A 14,891-nucleotide genomic window follows, 5' to 3' on the forward strand; every position below is an offset into this window, starting at 1 on the left:
CTACAATGCTGCTATGATGGATGGATGGATGGATGGATGGATGGATGAAAGAGTGAATGAATGAATGGATGGATGGATGAAAGAATGAATGAATGAATGAATGAATGATGGATGGATGATGAATGAATGAATGAATGGATGATTATGGAGGGATGAGGGAGGGATGGAGGGAAAGATAGATAGATAGATAGATAGATGGATGGATGGATGGATGATGAATGAATGAATGGATGATTATGGAGGGATGGAGGGAAAGATAGATAGATAGATAGATAGATAGATAGATAGATAGATAGATAGATAGATAGATAGATAGATAGGTTTCTATGCAGTTGACGAGCGGATACCTGAAATAACCAAGTGAGTGACTCACGTCCGAGTCGTCATGCGATAACGTCACGACCGACTTGTCGCGCGGCTAATCGGTGCTACCCCCCCATGACGCCGCGGCTTGCATTTCCGACCAATGAGATGCACCTTTCATTCATAAAGTGGCGTGGGCACTCTGGCTGGGTTTCATAATGCACCCTGATGCCGACAAACCTGTTCGGCCCCGACAGCCAATGGCGACACTTCTCAGATTCCCTTGGATCCGCTTGCTTCACAGAGCAGAAGCCAATGGGAGGCGAGGAGGGCCTTGAAAGGCGTTGCGTGTGGCCAATAGAAGCCGAGGTAGGCGGGGCGTGGTCAAATCAGGCTCGGCAAGTGTTGAGGGGGGAGGAAGTGAAGGAGCGTGATGCTACAACCTCCTTATAAAGCCTCTCTCACGTCCTGCCGTGGAAATTAGAAATTTCAGCCTTACAATTGAGGTCTCTTTCACTCGGTTACTCGCACGCACACTTTTGGACTCGAACACCACCGACGCCATGACGTGGACAGACGCTGGGGACATGCTCCGTAGGGCCGAGACGCCTCTCTTCTGGGTCGGCGCCTTCACGGTGGCCTCGCTGCTTCTGTGGCTCCTCTACCGGCTCTTGTCCGGCTTTAGGGTGTGGGTGCTGGGCAACGGGCAGCTGATCTCCCCCCGGCTGGGCAAGTGGGCAGGTGAGTGCCCCCCTTCTCCTCCCTTACTTCACCTCCACACACACTACTTAAAAGTGAAACCAGGTGTGCCCAAACTTCACTTTTGGCGCATTATTTTTTATTTTTTGGGGGGGGGCTGCTAGTTTTTTTTGTAAGCTCAATCAAGGTTGTTGCGGTGGTTGCATAACTGGCGCAGGTAAGCAGTTGATTGCATGACAAGATGACGGCCATGAGGTTCAATTGAGTGTGACTACATTTTGATTTCCCTACTTTTTTTTTTGGGTGTTCGGCTATGGCGCACTTTTGATCCATCCTCACAAGCCACATGGTCCTATTTTGAATGGGTGACCTACATTTAGATGCCTTAAAAAAATATATTTATATTGTCCATATTTCGGAATAGGTTGAACCTTAGATGGATATTTTTGCGTGTTTGGTTGTTTTTTTTTGCAAAGGTAGACTCGTTGGAATCTCCCCTGCCAGGGTTTGACCCACTTTTGCATGGACGAAAAATACTGCGCAGTGTGCCAGTAACACCCCACCGCCCCCCTCCATTTATCGTGACGAAATCCTAATGTGCTAAAAAATAAGGTAGATTGATGAATGGTGCCTTTAGGGATGACTAATGCGCATTTCTACTCCCCCCTCCCCTTCCATGTCACAGATTTTGCGCACACACGTACCCGGTGCCCATCGATGAGTCATGCACTCGTTCACCGCTTAGTCATCCTTTGACCATCTCGGAATAGTCGCCACACACCCTTTGCACCCGTCTTTTTGTCGCATTGAGAAATCCAACTGCACTTGAACGCATCTCCTTCATTGATTTATGAAATCATACCTTCATTAAATTAGATTCCTTCCGAGTTATGCATTGTTATAAAAGTATACGTGAAAGTGATTCACGTGTAATTTTAAATAGTTCTGCGAATGATCTCCGTGAAATAACACTGAGTTAAAAATGAGCCCAGAATTTGGTCTGAAGTTGGTGCACTTTTACAATGTGAACAGCTCTACTTTTTTTTTTTTTTAATCAATTAAGTGGACTACAAGTGTTCATCATATTATCTTGCACTGGATGGTATTTCAAATCAAATTGCAACGTGAACCCCCAAAATATCTGCTTCAGTTCCCATTCAGATTGCATTGTACTGACTTTGTTGAATGTGGCCCAAAACCACAACATCCAGGTTCAGATTACTTGCAATGGACGCATAAGAGGAACAAAGTTCACTTTTCTTTTTTTAAGAAACCTACCTTGTTTACCTCAAACCAACACAATAATTGATTTAGTTCAGTTTGCTTTCACATTGCAAATGTGAATAGGCTATTCTCTTTCTGATCCTATTTGTGTTGATATTGCACATCTTTGAGACTATTTCCAGAGGTGATCTTCATTCTGTTTCACCCCAGTTGGCATCTAAAATTGTTTTTAATGTGGATAGTGAATCAGAATCAGATGCGGTTTCAAACCAATGTGAAAGCAAAAAGTCCTTTTTTTCCCCCCCACATTGTCATTCAAACCTAGATCCAGTTCTCTTGCTGGTCTCTTTAGTTCGATGCTGCCCCCCCCCCCTTTTTTTGCTGTATGTAGTAATGTGGAAGAAAAATGCTGACGATGCATTCTTGAACTGCAAGTGGGAAAACCCCATTAAAAATTGGAGTCTTGTATATCGGTGTTCGTCATGGTCGTCTTCTGTCTTTTTTTTTTTTTGTGAGGATGTCGACCCCCTTTTCCAAACACCACTCCCATTGTCGCATGGAGACGTTGCAGCCCAGACGGGAAGTGCGCTTGATAAAGCCTTACGGGCTGCAACGAGTGCTCTCGCCCGGGCTGGTCGGACCAGATACGCGAGTCGGGCCTGTTGATTTGCTGAGTGGTGTGATTTGTCCCTGTGTTCTGTTGTCCTAAACATAAAGAGCACCCTTATCTTCAGTGGAAAAAGTCCCCAGTAGGACTTTTACAATTGAATAGTTTAGATTTTTCTCGTGCTTGCAGGTGGTGTCAAGGTATGAGCCGATTCTCAGAATTTAGTCTCTCAGGCGAAGGCAAGGCTGTCTAAAGTATAATTGCAGATTCGAACAATGCCACAGTTAAAGCACCCTAATTATGGTTTTAAAGGAATGATTGAAATTCTTGTAATTGTTGGATTTGAAAGGTACAACACTTGAAATGAAATCCTAGTGAGGTAAAATGTCAAAATGTAGATTTTAATAATTCCTTGAAATGTTACTTTAAGTACTCAATCACAGTGTTTGTAGGAATAGTCCCCCCCCCCCCCACACACACATAGTAGTGATTGGTTTTACACGGTACGACAAAAATATAAAACAGACTTGGGTAAAAATGCAGATTTGTCATTTCAACTGCTGAACCTTTTTTTTTTCTTTTTTTTTTAAATCAAAGTTTATAAGAAAGGGTGAGCATCTATGTTTGACAGACTTGTGTTTTGCAACATGTTGCACAATGGAGACTCCAAATGCCAATCTTGGTGGGAATGTGGCTGTGAAACTGCATTCCCATCTTGGAGCTCTTCACAGTCTCCTTGAAGTTCATCCATGCAATTTGTTACTTAGCGTCAGCGTCACGGGCTGAATTCCGCAGGCACAAGAAACAACGTGTGCTTAAATCGGTACAATGTGTGACGTCAGTTACGAGAACGCGTGAGCTTCTTGAAGTTTACAAGGCAGGGGGCGGCGGCGTGTGCTGGTCCAACTGGTTTGTCAGCACGTGCTCAGTCCGTTAGGCTTAAGTCTGATAACTAGGGGAAGTTAACAGAAATCACTGGAAATCTTTGGGAAGATTTACATTTAAAATGGCGGCCTTGCTGAATTAGCTCGTGAAGCGCCTTCTCAACCAATGCCAACCACCAGGGGGCGATCGCACGCATAAGGCTTCATTATGCCGCCCAAAAAACATGCACCATACTAGCATAGTGATACTAGTTTGGCATTTGTAGCGTCACCTATCCGCTGATATTTGCGGAAAAGCATATATGAAATTATTCTCCTAAAAAGAGTCCTGAAGCTGTTTGCTTTTTTTGGTAGAAAAAAAAAAAAGGGTTACACATTATGTATTCTAAACAAGCACAACACTTGGAACGTGTGCTAGCTTAATGCTAACACACAATGAATGAATATTATGAATCATGTCTGCAAATAGAAAAAAACAGCACAGCAATACATGAGGATGACAATATAAATATTTTGTCTTTTGGCTGAAAAAGTTCCAAAAATAAGTTTAAAATAAGTTCCAAAAAACGCGTGCTAGCTTAAAGCTAACACACAATGCATGAATATAATGAATCATGTCTGCAAAAAAACAGCACAGCAATATATGAGGCAGACAATATAAATATCTTGTCTTTTGGCTAAAAAAAAAAAAAAAAAAAGTCACAAATCCTGTCGCTATTTAACAGGAAAAACACAATTCCAATTTTGTGCGACTTTTGTTCCATATTTTACTTTTGGCAACAATGAACCAAAAAAGTACATTTAAAAAATATCACTGCTCTCCAGAGAAAAGTGCGTCACTGCAGAATTAGTGAGTTTTTAAAAAATCGTTTTAGAGGTACCAGTTGTATTGGCTTTTTATGTGTATCATTACAGATTTGTATGCTTTGGGTTGTGCTTTTTGACAAAGTTTTTCTTTTTGACGGGGAAAACGCCTCAACGCGAAGGGAGATTTGTGGTTTTTATTGCACGATGCCATTGTGATTCACTCCACTCAGCTTCTCTGCAATGAGCAGAAGGGATTTTCCCTGGTCTTCCCCTTTACGCAGAGCAGGTGCCTCCTAGTGGTAGGATCGAGCTAGTGCAGCCAATGTGAGTGTGTCAAAGCGGCTTCCCCCATTCACTTTCTTATGGGCGCCCAGTAACAGCTTCACTGTATGCGTGCAAAAGATGTTTCCACGTGTAGATTATTCATCTTTAAAAAAATCCTAATCATTTATTTGAAAAATATTGTCAAATATTACTTGGTGCCATCATGTTTCTTTAGTACCCAGTATTATATAAAGCCAGTGCGTGTTCTACTGCATGTGTGCATATGTGTGTGTTAAATTCCATGACAGGCAAGGACCTCACTGTGCCTCTTCTAACTTTATTAAGAAAACAGTGGTATTATATAAGAGGCATGTAGCCAACCTCCATTCATGTACTTGAAGGCAAATGTGCATTTATATGTGAATGATGCGAGTGTGTGTGTGTGTGTGTGTGTGTTGGGGGGTGGTATGGATATCTTAATCTCTGTGAATGTGCTTCCCTCAACTGTTGTGTGTGTGTGCACGCTTTGTGTAGATGTGTGTGGGCGGAGAGCGAGAACACCGCCGTTCATGTGCTGCACACGCTCAGCGACACGTGCCGCAGCCGGGGAAGCTGGGAAGAAAAAAAAAAAAAAGAAAAAAAGCTTATGCTGTAGCTTCCCTTTCAAGCTCCTCAGCAACACGAGCAGAGCAGGATGGAGAGGTCGTTGAGTCGTTCAGCTTCGGGATCTTCTCATTCATTTTTCTCGTTTGGTCCGCATTCCTTTGGTGATGCGATGAAATTAATTGGGAATGATGGCAAAGTGGTCACATGGCAAAAAAAGAAGCGGTTAGTCTTGACTGTGGCGTTTTTGGAAATGTGGAAGTTTTCCAGTAGTATGTTGTGACTGATCTTTATTTAAAAAAAAAAAAAAAAAATAGTATATTACTTTTCGACTTGATTATAATTGGAGGATTTGGACAATTTGAAGTTGTAAATCACAAGTGTCAAACTCAAGGCCCGGGGGCCAGATCCGGCCCACCACATCATTTTATGTGGCCCGCAAAAGCAAAATCATGTGTGTCAACTCAATGTTTCTTGTTAAAACTCTAAATTCTCTTTAATAACAGTGAGATATTGCAACATTTTTGTTATAGTCCTACTTTCCCAAAAAAATGTTTTGCTTCCACCCTGTAACAAAAATTTGTTTCGCACCCCTGTTCTAAATTGTGACTCGATGATTTAAAATAGTTGTCTATTTTATTAGATTGGTTGTTGCTTAATCCAGTTGTAATCACCTTCTCATGTTTGACGAACTCGATCCACGTTCCACGAGTACACCATCTTCCCTTTTGACATCGTTTACGAGCCAAACATTCATCATCTTTTGGCTCCACCAGTTCATGTATGTAATCGGAATTCCGTCGTGCCTGACTCGGGAAGATTCTGACGATTGTGCAATCGTTTGACGTAGAGCTTGTTCTCACGAAGACTTAGTAGGAGTTTGAACGTCATGCGTAACTGGTATGGCACTCGTGTCGTCAAATTCCTGGAGCAATTAAAACATTTTGAAACCAGTTTTTTGGACAATTGAATTCAGAAATAGTCACTCCTAGTGTTGTAATGGAGAAATTATATATATCTTTTGTCCACTATTCAAAAATGTTGGTCAATGCAGGATCTGTCTTTGGTTACCATGACGACCGGGCATTGCGATGAAGCCAGGGTCACTCTGTGGTGAGTTGGTAACTTTTCCCACCCATTTCGTGACAGGATAAAGCCATCGCTGGCTAATTGAACCTTTCTTAATTTGAATTTCACATTCCCGCTAGTCGTAAACAACCACTTGTCCATCTGTACGTGTTCTTATTTGAGCACCTTTGCGTCCAAAACGAGAAAGTACGTGTTGATGGTACACTTTGCATCTTTGCATGGCGGAGGATTGGGAAATTTCCTCAAGAATCACCTCAATTAGTTGGAGAAAAAAAATTTTTTTTTTTTTTTAAACAATGGTGCCCCCTTTTCTTTCCTCCTTTTTTTTTTTTTATAAAAGCTATTTTTTGCTCCCCGTCCAAATATAGATGCTGGATCAGTCTTGGTTGGCTCTGAAGTACAAGTCCTCAAGCCTCCCTCCTCCCCCATCAAGTTTTATTTTTGTCGACTTTTATATTACCCATGTGACTTTCTCCCTTGCTATTTAAAGAAATATACACGTCTGCGTATGTGTGTGTGTGTGTGTGTGTGTGTGTGTGTGTGTTTCCACCTTGTGCTGCATCCCTCCCTTCTCCTTTGCTCAGTGTAACGTAGGAGGCCTCTGCTCGTTGATAGGCGAGTTTGGGGTGCGACAGATTACATAACAAGAGCAGGGCATACGAGGACCGCAGTCTCTCCTCACTGAGAATCTTAATTGAAGATTTGCTGGACGCTTATTTTTGCTACTGTGCCTTTAAGACAGTGATGGGCATATATATATATATATATATATATATATATAATTTTATTTATTCTTCCCCGTCGATTTATAAAAAAAAAAAAAAAAAGTCTATATGGCATCTGTCGGCTTTTCATTTAGTGGGCCTGCAAAATATCTCATATGATGAATGAGGGTTCACTTCATTAGGGGAAAAAAGGCTCTAGGATTGCCTCACAAAGTAAAAAATGTATCTGTAGCTTTATTAGAATTTCTCCCGTTCCCAATCAAGTGTGTGTGTACGTGCGGTGTTTCCCAGCATGCAGCTTGGATGCTGCAGCCCCGGTTGTCGTGGCGATGATGCTGACGGTGACGCTGGTGATCTTGTTTGGTATTCAGGTGCATGCGGCAGGCAAGCATGCAAGGCGGGAGGCGATGGATGGATGGATTGGGGGGGATGGAGGGAGGGAGGGGGGATGAAGGTAGAGGGCGGGCGGGGGTTTAGCTCCCAGACGAGGCAGTCGCTGCTATTTTTACTCCTCCTGCTGCTTTTTTTAGAGCCGCGCCGTAGCGAGCAGGCAGCGGCCGCTCCTCAGCCCAGGGAGGGAGGATGGAGGAGGGGGGGGGACAAAAGGCTGGGGGATGTCAATACCTCTGGACGTGACGCTTAGCGCTGAGGCGGCGTCGGCGGTGCAAAAGCGCCCCCGTCAGGCTTCTCGCGACGCTCGGGAACACAACCGATGCCAACGGGAGAACTGGGCTGCAAAATCCAATGAGATGTTAATTCAATATAGATGTTGTTGTTATGGACTGTTTCTAATAATTTGATCAGCGCAAGGCTCCGCTATTCGACGAGGTATAAATGATGAAGCACTGCTGCGAAGAGTGAAAATTTGCCCCCCCCACCACCCCCCAAAAAAAGAATTGACTTTGCTGTATCATATTTGATCTCATAAGATTGTGCAGGTGCATCTAATGTCACGTCGATAAGAATAAATGGGAATGCTTTCATGCATCTCTTTTCAATTAAAACAATGAGAAATGTCTGCACAATGAATAAAGGAGCTTGGTGCCCCCCCCTCCCTCCCGCTTTCCATTGTATCAGAGCCCACTTCCACACGCGCACACACACACTAAAGGCGATACACGCGCACGCACACATGCAACTGTTATTGAGAGAATGGTGCTATTATATAATAGGTGGGAGGAGTGTTGTCATTCATAAGTACAACACGAGGAGATGGAGATGTGCGTGAAAGAAGAGGAGGAGGAGGCAGGGGCATGATGTATTTCTCAGAGGGAGGGGTGAGGGCTTGCTAAAGGAGCACACTCAACGAAAGCTTATTATTTGTGTGTGTGTATATGCAAAATACATTTTTATGTTCATGTAAATTGATATTGAAGTAACACTGGAAGTTGCTAGGCTGTCATTTAGGCATTCAAATTAAACTATCACCCTTTGTGGACTTTGGAGGTGATGTACCATATATGCAAATATGTAGCTTAGGTAATTCTGCTGTTCCTGCGTGACTTTAAGCCGCTTAATGATACCCTGGTTGGAATTAACAATGAAAACAGCAAGGGCCCCAACATAGAACCTTGTGGAACGCCGCGGGACTCGAAGCGATCAAGGTTAATACAAAAAAGTCTTGCTAGCCAAATAGGACCTGGGGCGTTGCCAGAAATGTGTCACTTGGATATGCTCAATTGTTATTTATGGAGGTTTAAACTGCTCACCAAGTGTTGCATTACTTGTCTCTCAGCAGCTTATTACTCAACCGGTCAATTTGAAAGTCACCAAAAGTGACATCAGTCAATTAGCCCCACCCAGCCGCTGATCACCTGGAATGTTTGACATGCACTCGTTGCACGACACGCTTGAATGCAGATGCAATTTGGTGGCGTCCCGCAGGAGTCTGGTCCATATACCTTTTTTTTTTTTTTTTTTTTTTTTTTTTTCTAAATATAAATGATTTGCAAATGTCTATATGTAATATCCACTCCTTTGAAATATTTACAATTTGCACTTACTGGATCTAACATTTAAAGTTTTTGTTAAATTCAGTATTATTCCTAACATATCTCACAATATTCAAAATTGTTCAATGATAATTAGTGATTGGGTTGTAAGTTATAGTTTTGCTATTTTTGTATTGGGGGCATGTCGTGCTGTCACTATCGAATATTTTAAAAATCGATCATTCCGCCAATTAATTGATTTGTGTTGCTTGTCAAATCTGTGGAAGGAAAGTGATCATTTTATTCCTCCTCCCCCTGTGGCGTCCATTGGTATGATCCGCTCCCATTGAGGCTTTTGTGTCGGCGTGTTTCATTCTTAACATCGAGGAGGAAGATGGGGGGGTGCTGAAGAAAGAGTCCGATTTTAAAAAAATAAATAAATTCTGCTTGCCTTTTTCACTTTTTGACTTTGTGCTACTCTTGCTCGCCTTCCTCTCCTGCCTTCCTCCCTTCCTCCCTCCCTCCTTCCTTCCTTGCTTGCCTCCATTTCTCCTTCACACGCTCCTTCTCCTGCTTCGCTCCACTTCTATTTTTAGACGCCCCCAGGATCCCTCCACATCCCGCCAGCCCCTCATCTTCTTCCTCCTCCTCTTCCTCCTTCGTTTGTCATCGCTCCCTCCCTCTCGTCTCCTCGCCCGTTGCTCGAGAATGTCCTCTGTGCCTCCATTAATCTTTCATCAACTGATCATAGATGCGTCGAGCACACCATCGTGGCCATCGGCTTTATTTCCCAGTGTTTGTTTCGAATAATCATCAAATTCATCAACTTGACAGACACACTCGGCGTCCGCTCGCTTTTAAGCAATGTACGACAGCGAAACCAGAGAAAACCCAAGTTGAGGGGCGGAGCTACGAGGTGGCCAAAGAACAAATTCACAATTGATCTTTTAGAATCCGTCTTTAGTCAAGAATGCCTTACTGTTGCAATTTTTATCGGTATAAGAGTGACTTTACCTTTTTGTGGCCAAATTTGTGGGATAGCGCTACTGTATTTTTTCTTATCCTGTAGACCACAGGTGTCAAACTCAAGGTCCGGGGGCCAGATACGGCCCGCCACATCATTTTATGTGGCCCGCGAAGACAAATTGTGCATCAAATTCGTGTGTCATGACTAGAATTGCAAATTGTCTTCACTTTTAATAATCTTTTTTTTTTTTTTTTATATTTGACCAGTTTTTACTCGTCTGATTTGAAAACGAGTTATTTGTCAGTTTGTTTTGTGGCTTTCATGGTGTATAATATGAGGTGCTCATACATTTATTTGGGTTGACAATCATAATGGCCCTCTGAAAGAAGCTAGGACTACAATGCGGCCCGCCAAAAAAAATGAGTTTGACACCCCGTATGATGGATGACAGAAACCTTTGCCCGGGTTTCGTTGACTCAACAGTTCTCCTCGGCCTCTAGGCAATTGTATTGTAGGCGATGATCCTGCTAAGCTGCGATGACAACGTGCGTCTTATCGACAAGCATTGTTGTCACAGGGAATCTCAATCACTTTGGAGCTTAGCTGGTGTACCCTCGCCTTGACAAGTGGTCCAACTTGAAGTCGAGGTGTGGCCATGCATGAGCTTCACGCTTTTGTTTGGGATGCAGTCAAGCGGCATGGGCGGCCATGTTGCTGATATCACGACAACCTGCAGAGTTCAGCTACTAAAAAAATTGTTTGTGATGTCTATTAATCAATCTACTACTAAAACCGCTGACAGCCTATCTTTGTTTTTTAGTCGTGACGGGAGCCACTGATGGAATCGGAAAATCCTATGCGGAGGAGGTGAGTCTCTTGAGTTTGTTTTCCCCTTTTCACAAAAAAATCTGAGAACAAATATTTCATTTTTCATCTTTATACTGTAGTTATTAAAAATGGATTTAGTTGACACACTTCTGGGTGATAAAAAAAAAAAAGGCAACATTATGTTTTTGGAATTATTTGTGAGCCTGTAAACTGACGTGTTCTCCTCCCAGCTTGCTCGTCGAGGGTTTGCCATGGTGTTGATCAGCCGCTCCCAACACAAACTGGATGACGTGGCCAGGTCACTTGGTAAGTGCGCGACTTTGACCAACAACATCGTATCTGATCCAACTGTCATTAATTTGTTTTGTGGTGTTTCTTCAATTATTCTTCTCTACTTCCATCAAACTGCTTTTTAACGAGTGCTTGGACATGCAGTCTGTTGGTATGCAGCGCCCTCTGCTGTTTAACTATGACACTGCAGTATGCTTTTCATAAGGATCCTAATGCCCAGGATTCAATTTGTGTTTTGACTTTTAAATAATTGCTTTTCGCATATTAAATGGTTGAAATAGATACAGAAAAATAAGATGTTTCCTTGTTTTGTGCCACAGAGGACCGGTTTGGAGTGGAGACAAAGACCATCGCGGCGGACTTTGGCAAAACCAACATTTACCCGACCATCGAGGCGGGACTGTCAGGCCTGGAGATCGGTGTTCTTGGTAAACAACTTTGATATTTACTCTCATTCCTTTTAGGAGACAATGTTTGTTTTAATTTTAGACCAGTTGTTGGCTTTGTCGTGACTCTACTGAAGGCTCATTGTACGTTTGTTTCGTCGTCCCACCACACACACACACAAGTCTTGGGTAGACTGAGTCACTCTATTAAGCAAAAAAAAAAAAAAAAAAAAAAAACAGGAACACTGAAACAAAATGTAGAGTGTAGCTTCAGGTCATGTACACAAATACAATACATCTTGTGCAATATGACTTGTTACATTGCTGTATATGACTCACTTAAAAAAATGCGGCAGAGTCAATTTCGCATGTACTTTGTGTGAAAAGAACATTTAAAGAACTCTTTGTCCTTGTTTTAAATCCAGTTGCACTACTGGTTATAAGGCGTGGCGGACTGAACAGTTTCTCTCCTTTGCTTCTACTGCCCCCTTCTGGATGCTTTTAGTATGACATTCACTTGTGGAGCTTTGTGGAACAAATTGAAATGTATTCCATGTGTGTGTTTAACAGTCAATAATGTTGGTGTGTCCTATCGATACCCTGAATACTACCTCCGTATTCCGGACCTCGACAATGTGAGTATGACCTTTTCTTATTTTTGTTGTTGTCGCTGCATTGATTTTAATATCGTGCCCAACGTGTGTTTCAGTTCATCACCAACATGATCAACGTCAACATGACTTCAGTGTGCCAGGTACTCTTGATCCATTTGAGGCAACAGCCTCCATGTAAATGCCATTGTGTTGCTCTTCTGTTGCTGCTGCTCCTCCTTCTTCTTCTTTGGTGGTACCTGCAGTGTCTCTCGTTCCCAGAGCAACGGTGGACTACACCAACGCCGTCTGCAACCGCCACCCACCCACCCACGCATCTCTCCCTTCTTTCCCACACACTTGCTTCTTCCCCCAATTCTTTAACCCTGTCAGGTTGTTTATATTTATTTGACATGCTAACTTGTGTCTGTCGTTCACCAGATGACCCGCCTGGTGCTGCCCGGAATGGCTAACAGGTGAGATTCCTCTTTTATTTTCCTCCCATTTACTATTTATTTTTTTAGCAATGCTCGTTAATGTCAGATTGTCCTAAGGAGCTTAAGGTATCAGTGAGTCTTTCCCCGCCATGGCAGCTTCCTCTCCTTCCCTTTGTTCACAAATGCTGACAAGCTTTCAATTCACACAAAGTGCCCTCCCCGCCCCGATTGGCCTGGCGCACGGTCACGTGACTGGCGTCGGCCAATGGCGTTGCAGGCACATTTTGCAGCCGTGTGAGGCCCGAGCATGTCTCTTTCGCTCTCTCGAGCTCTCTCTCTTTCCTCTAGCTCTCTTTAGACTACATCACTGCAGCAACAGACTGCCATGGCAACGTACACTGCCAGTGTGTGTGTGTTTGAGAAGGCAGACGAAGGGTTCCCTGGGAAATTGTTGATGCGATTTGATCCAAAAATAGATGCATAGAATAGGTTCAAACACTTGCGTTGTTGTTTTTTTTCTTTCAATTTTATTTGATTGTTTTTATATTAGTGTACTTAGCAGGGGTTAGCTGAATGTGAGATGTTTAAAGTTTGTTAGTGTGGACTTTATCTTCTGTCTCGTTTTCTCAAAGTGCACACTGCTGCTTGCACAAACCGTTCTTCATCGAAACACCATTTTAATTTGTTTGCTTCTCAGTGTAAATCCTCTATTTGGTGTTTCAGATCCAAAGGTGTCATCCTCAACATCTCCTCGGCCAGTGGCATGTACCCCGTCCCTCTGCTCACCATCTACTCGTCCACAAAGGTTTGCGCGCTGTCCTCATGCCACTCATTTGAAGCGAAAGTTATGAAGAATTTCCCATCAAAATCAGTTTTTTCACCTCCCCCCCCACTCTAGGCTTTTGTGGACTTCTTTTCCCGTGGCCTCCAGGAAGAGTACAGGCGTCAGGGCATCATCATCCAGGTGAGGTTTTGAGAGCAAGGTATTAAAATGAAATAATATCGAACAAAAAAGTCATCTGAATCAATCCAGTGTGAATACGTATTCATAATTAAAATACTTTTTTTCGATTTGACTTATCGAGGAATATTCTGTCAAACTTTCTGTGTGGACCTTCTGATTTTATTGCACCCGTACTTAGCGTTCTTGTGACACCTGGCGGTCAAAGACAGTACTTCACTTTGACCTCTGCAAGCCCCATCTGAACACATCTCAAGCAGTTTTAGCACGACGCATTGAGCCACGTCGGTGGACAATTTATTTTTAAAAGGGAATCTTTCATTTGCTGACTTCCCCGTGTTCCTGTCCGCCCGCAGAGCGTGTTGCCTTTCTTCGTGGCTACCAAGATGACCCGCATCAGAAAGCCCACCCTGGACAAGCCCACCCCGGAGCGTTACGTGGCCGCCGAGCTCAACACCGTGGGCCTGCAGAGTCAGACCAACGGATACTTTCCACACGCCGTCATGGTAAGACACCTGTGCGACAACAATCAGAAAATATTCATCTCAAATACAAACTTAACTGTTATTTCCATTGTTCTTCTCAATCAGGGCTGGGTGACCACCAAGATAGTTCCCATCGGCATCGTCATCTTCTTGGGAGCACGCATGAACCGCCTCCAGCGTACGGGATACCTGCACAGGAGGAAATTGCGCGAGCAGAAGAACGGAACCGGCTTGAAGACAGACTGAGACCAACAATGTGACCCCAACGCAGTGTTTAACAAGTGTGTGTGTGTAAGTGCTCCCTTCTGGGGGTCCTGTCAGAGAACTCGGGTGTGTGAGTCTGTGTGTTACTGAAGAACCTCTACAAAAAAGACCTGCCATGTTACTTGAGAGTAGATGCAACTGCCTTAAAATAGGGAAGAAAACAATAATTAAACTGTGGTTTGTTAAACCCTGCTGTTGTAAGCAGTGAAAAATGGTGGTGGGCTTTTTTTTACATTATATATATATATATATATATATATATATATATATATATATATATATATATATATATATATATATATATATATATATATATATATATGAATGTAAAATTATTTATTTTATTACTATAAGACCTCACACATACACAACCTGTTGCTTTAAGAGTGAGTTTCCAAGTCGCGTTTAATTGTCCGTTAAGTGTTGACATTATTTATTATGATGGCTTGTGCTGGAATGCTGTTGCAAACCAAGGTATCACTGTATTTGTTTTGTTTTGTTTGTTTGACAAGCTACACAGAAGTGCCTTTCAATGGTCGTTGATAT

The 14,891-nt window shown here is 42.8% G+C and overlaps 1 protein-coding gene across 1 annotated transcript; it reads left to right on the forward strand.

Moving 5' to 3' along the window:
* Positions 1–698: 698 nt before the first annotated feature.
* Positions 699–14,506, forward strand: hsd17b12a (hydroxysteroid (17-beta) dehydrogenase 12a). Its single transcript, XM_037254801.1, has 11 exons — positions 699–1,044; positions 10,924–10,970; positions 11,162–11,237; positions 11,543–11,650; positions 12,179–12,243; positions 12,318–12,362; positions 12,640–12,674; positions 13,359–13,440; positions 13,534–13,599; positions 13,953–14,102; positions 14,187–14,506. The coding sequence occupies exons 1-11, from the start codon at positions 867–869 to the stop codon at positions 14,325–14,327; spliced, it is 993 nt and encodes a 330-aa protein (XP_037110696.1). The 5' UTR covers positions 699–866; the 3' UTR covers positions 14,328–14,506.
* The last annotated feature ends 385 nt before the right edge of the window (positions 14,507–14,891 follow it).

The sequence above is a fragment of the Syngnathus acus genome, chromosome 6 (assembly GCF_901709675.1).
Source record: "Syngnathus acus chromosome 6, fSynAcu1.2, whole genome shotgun sequence".
NCBI lineage: Eukaryota > Metazoa > Chordata > Actinopteri > Syngnathiformes > Syngnathidae > Syngnathus > Syngnathus acus.

Bases quoted from the DNA above. Each gene is read 5' to 3' on its own strand.
- hsd17b12a (XM_037254801.1), top strand. From the start codon at position 867: ATGACGTGGACAGACGCTGGGGACATGCTCCGTAGGGCCGAGACGCCT. The intron at 1,045-10,923 runs GTGAGTGCCCCC...TTTGTTTTTTAG, and splicing joins CCGGCTGGGCAAGTGGGCAG to TCGTGACGGGAGCCACTGAT. The intron at 13,441-13,533 runs GTTTGCGCGCTG...CCCCCACTCTAG, and splicing joins CCATCTACTCGTCCACAAAG to GCTTTTGTGGACTTCTTTTC.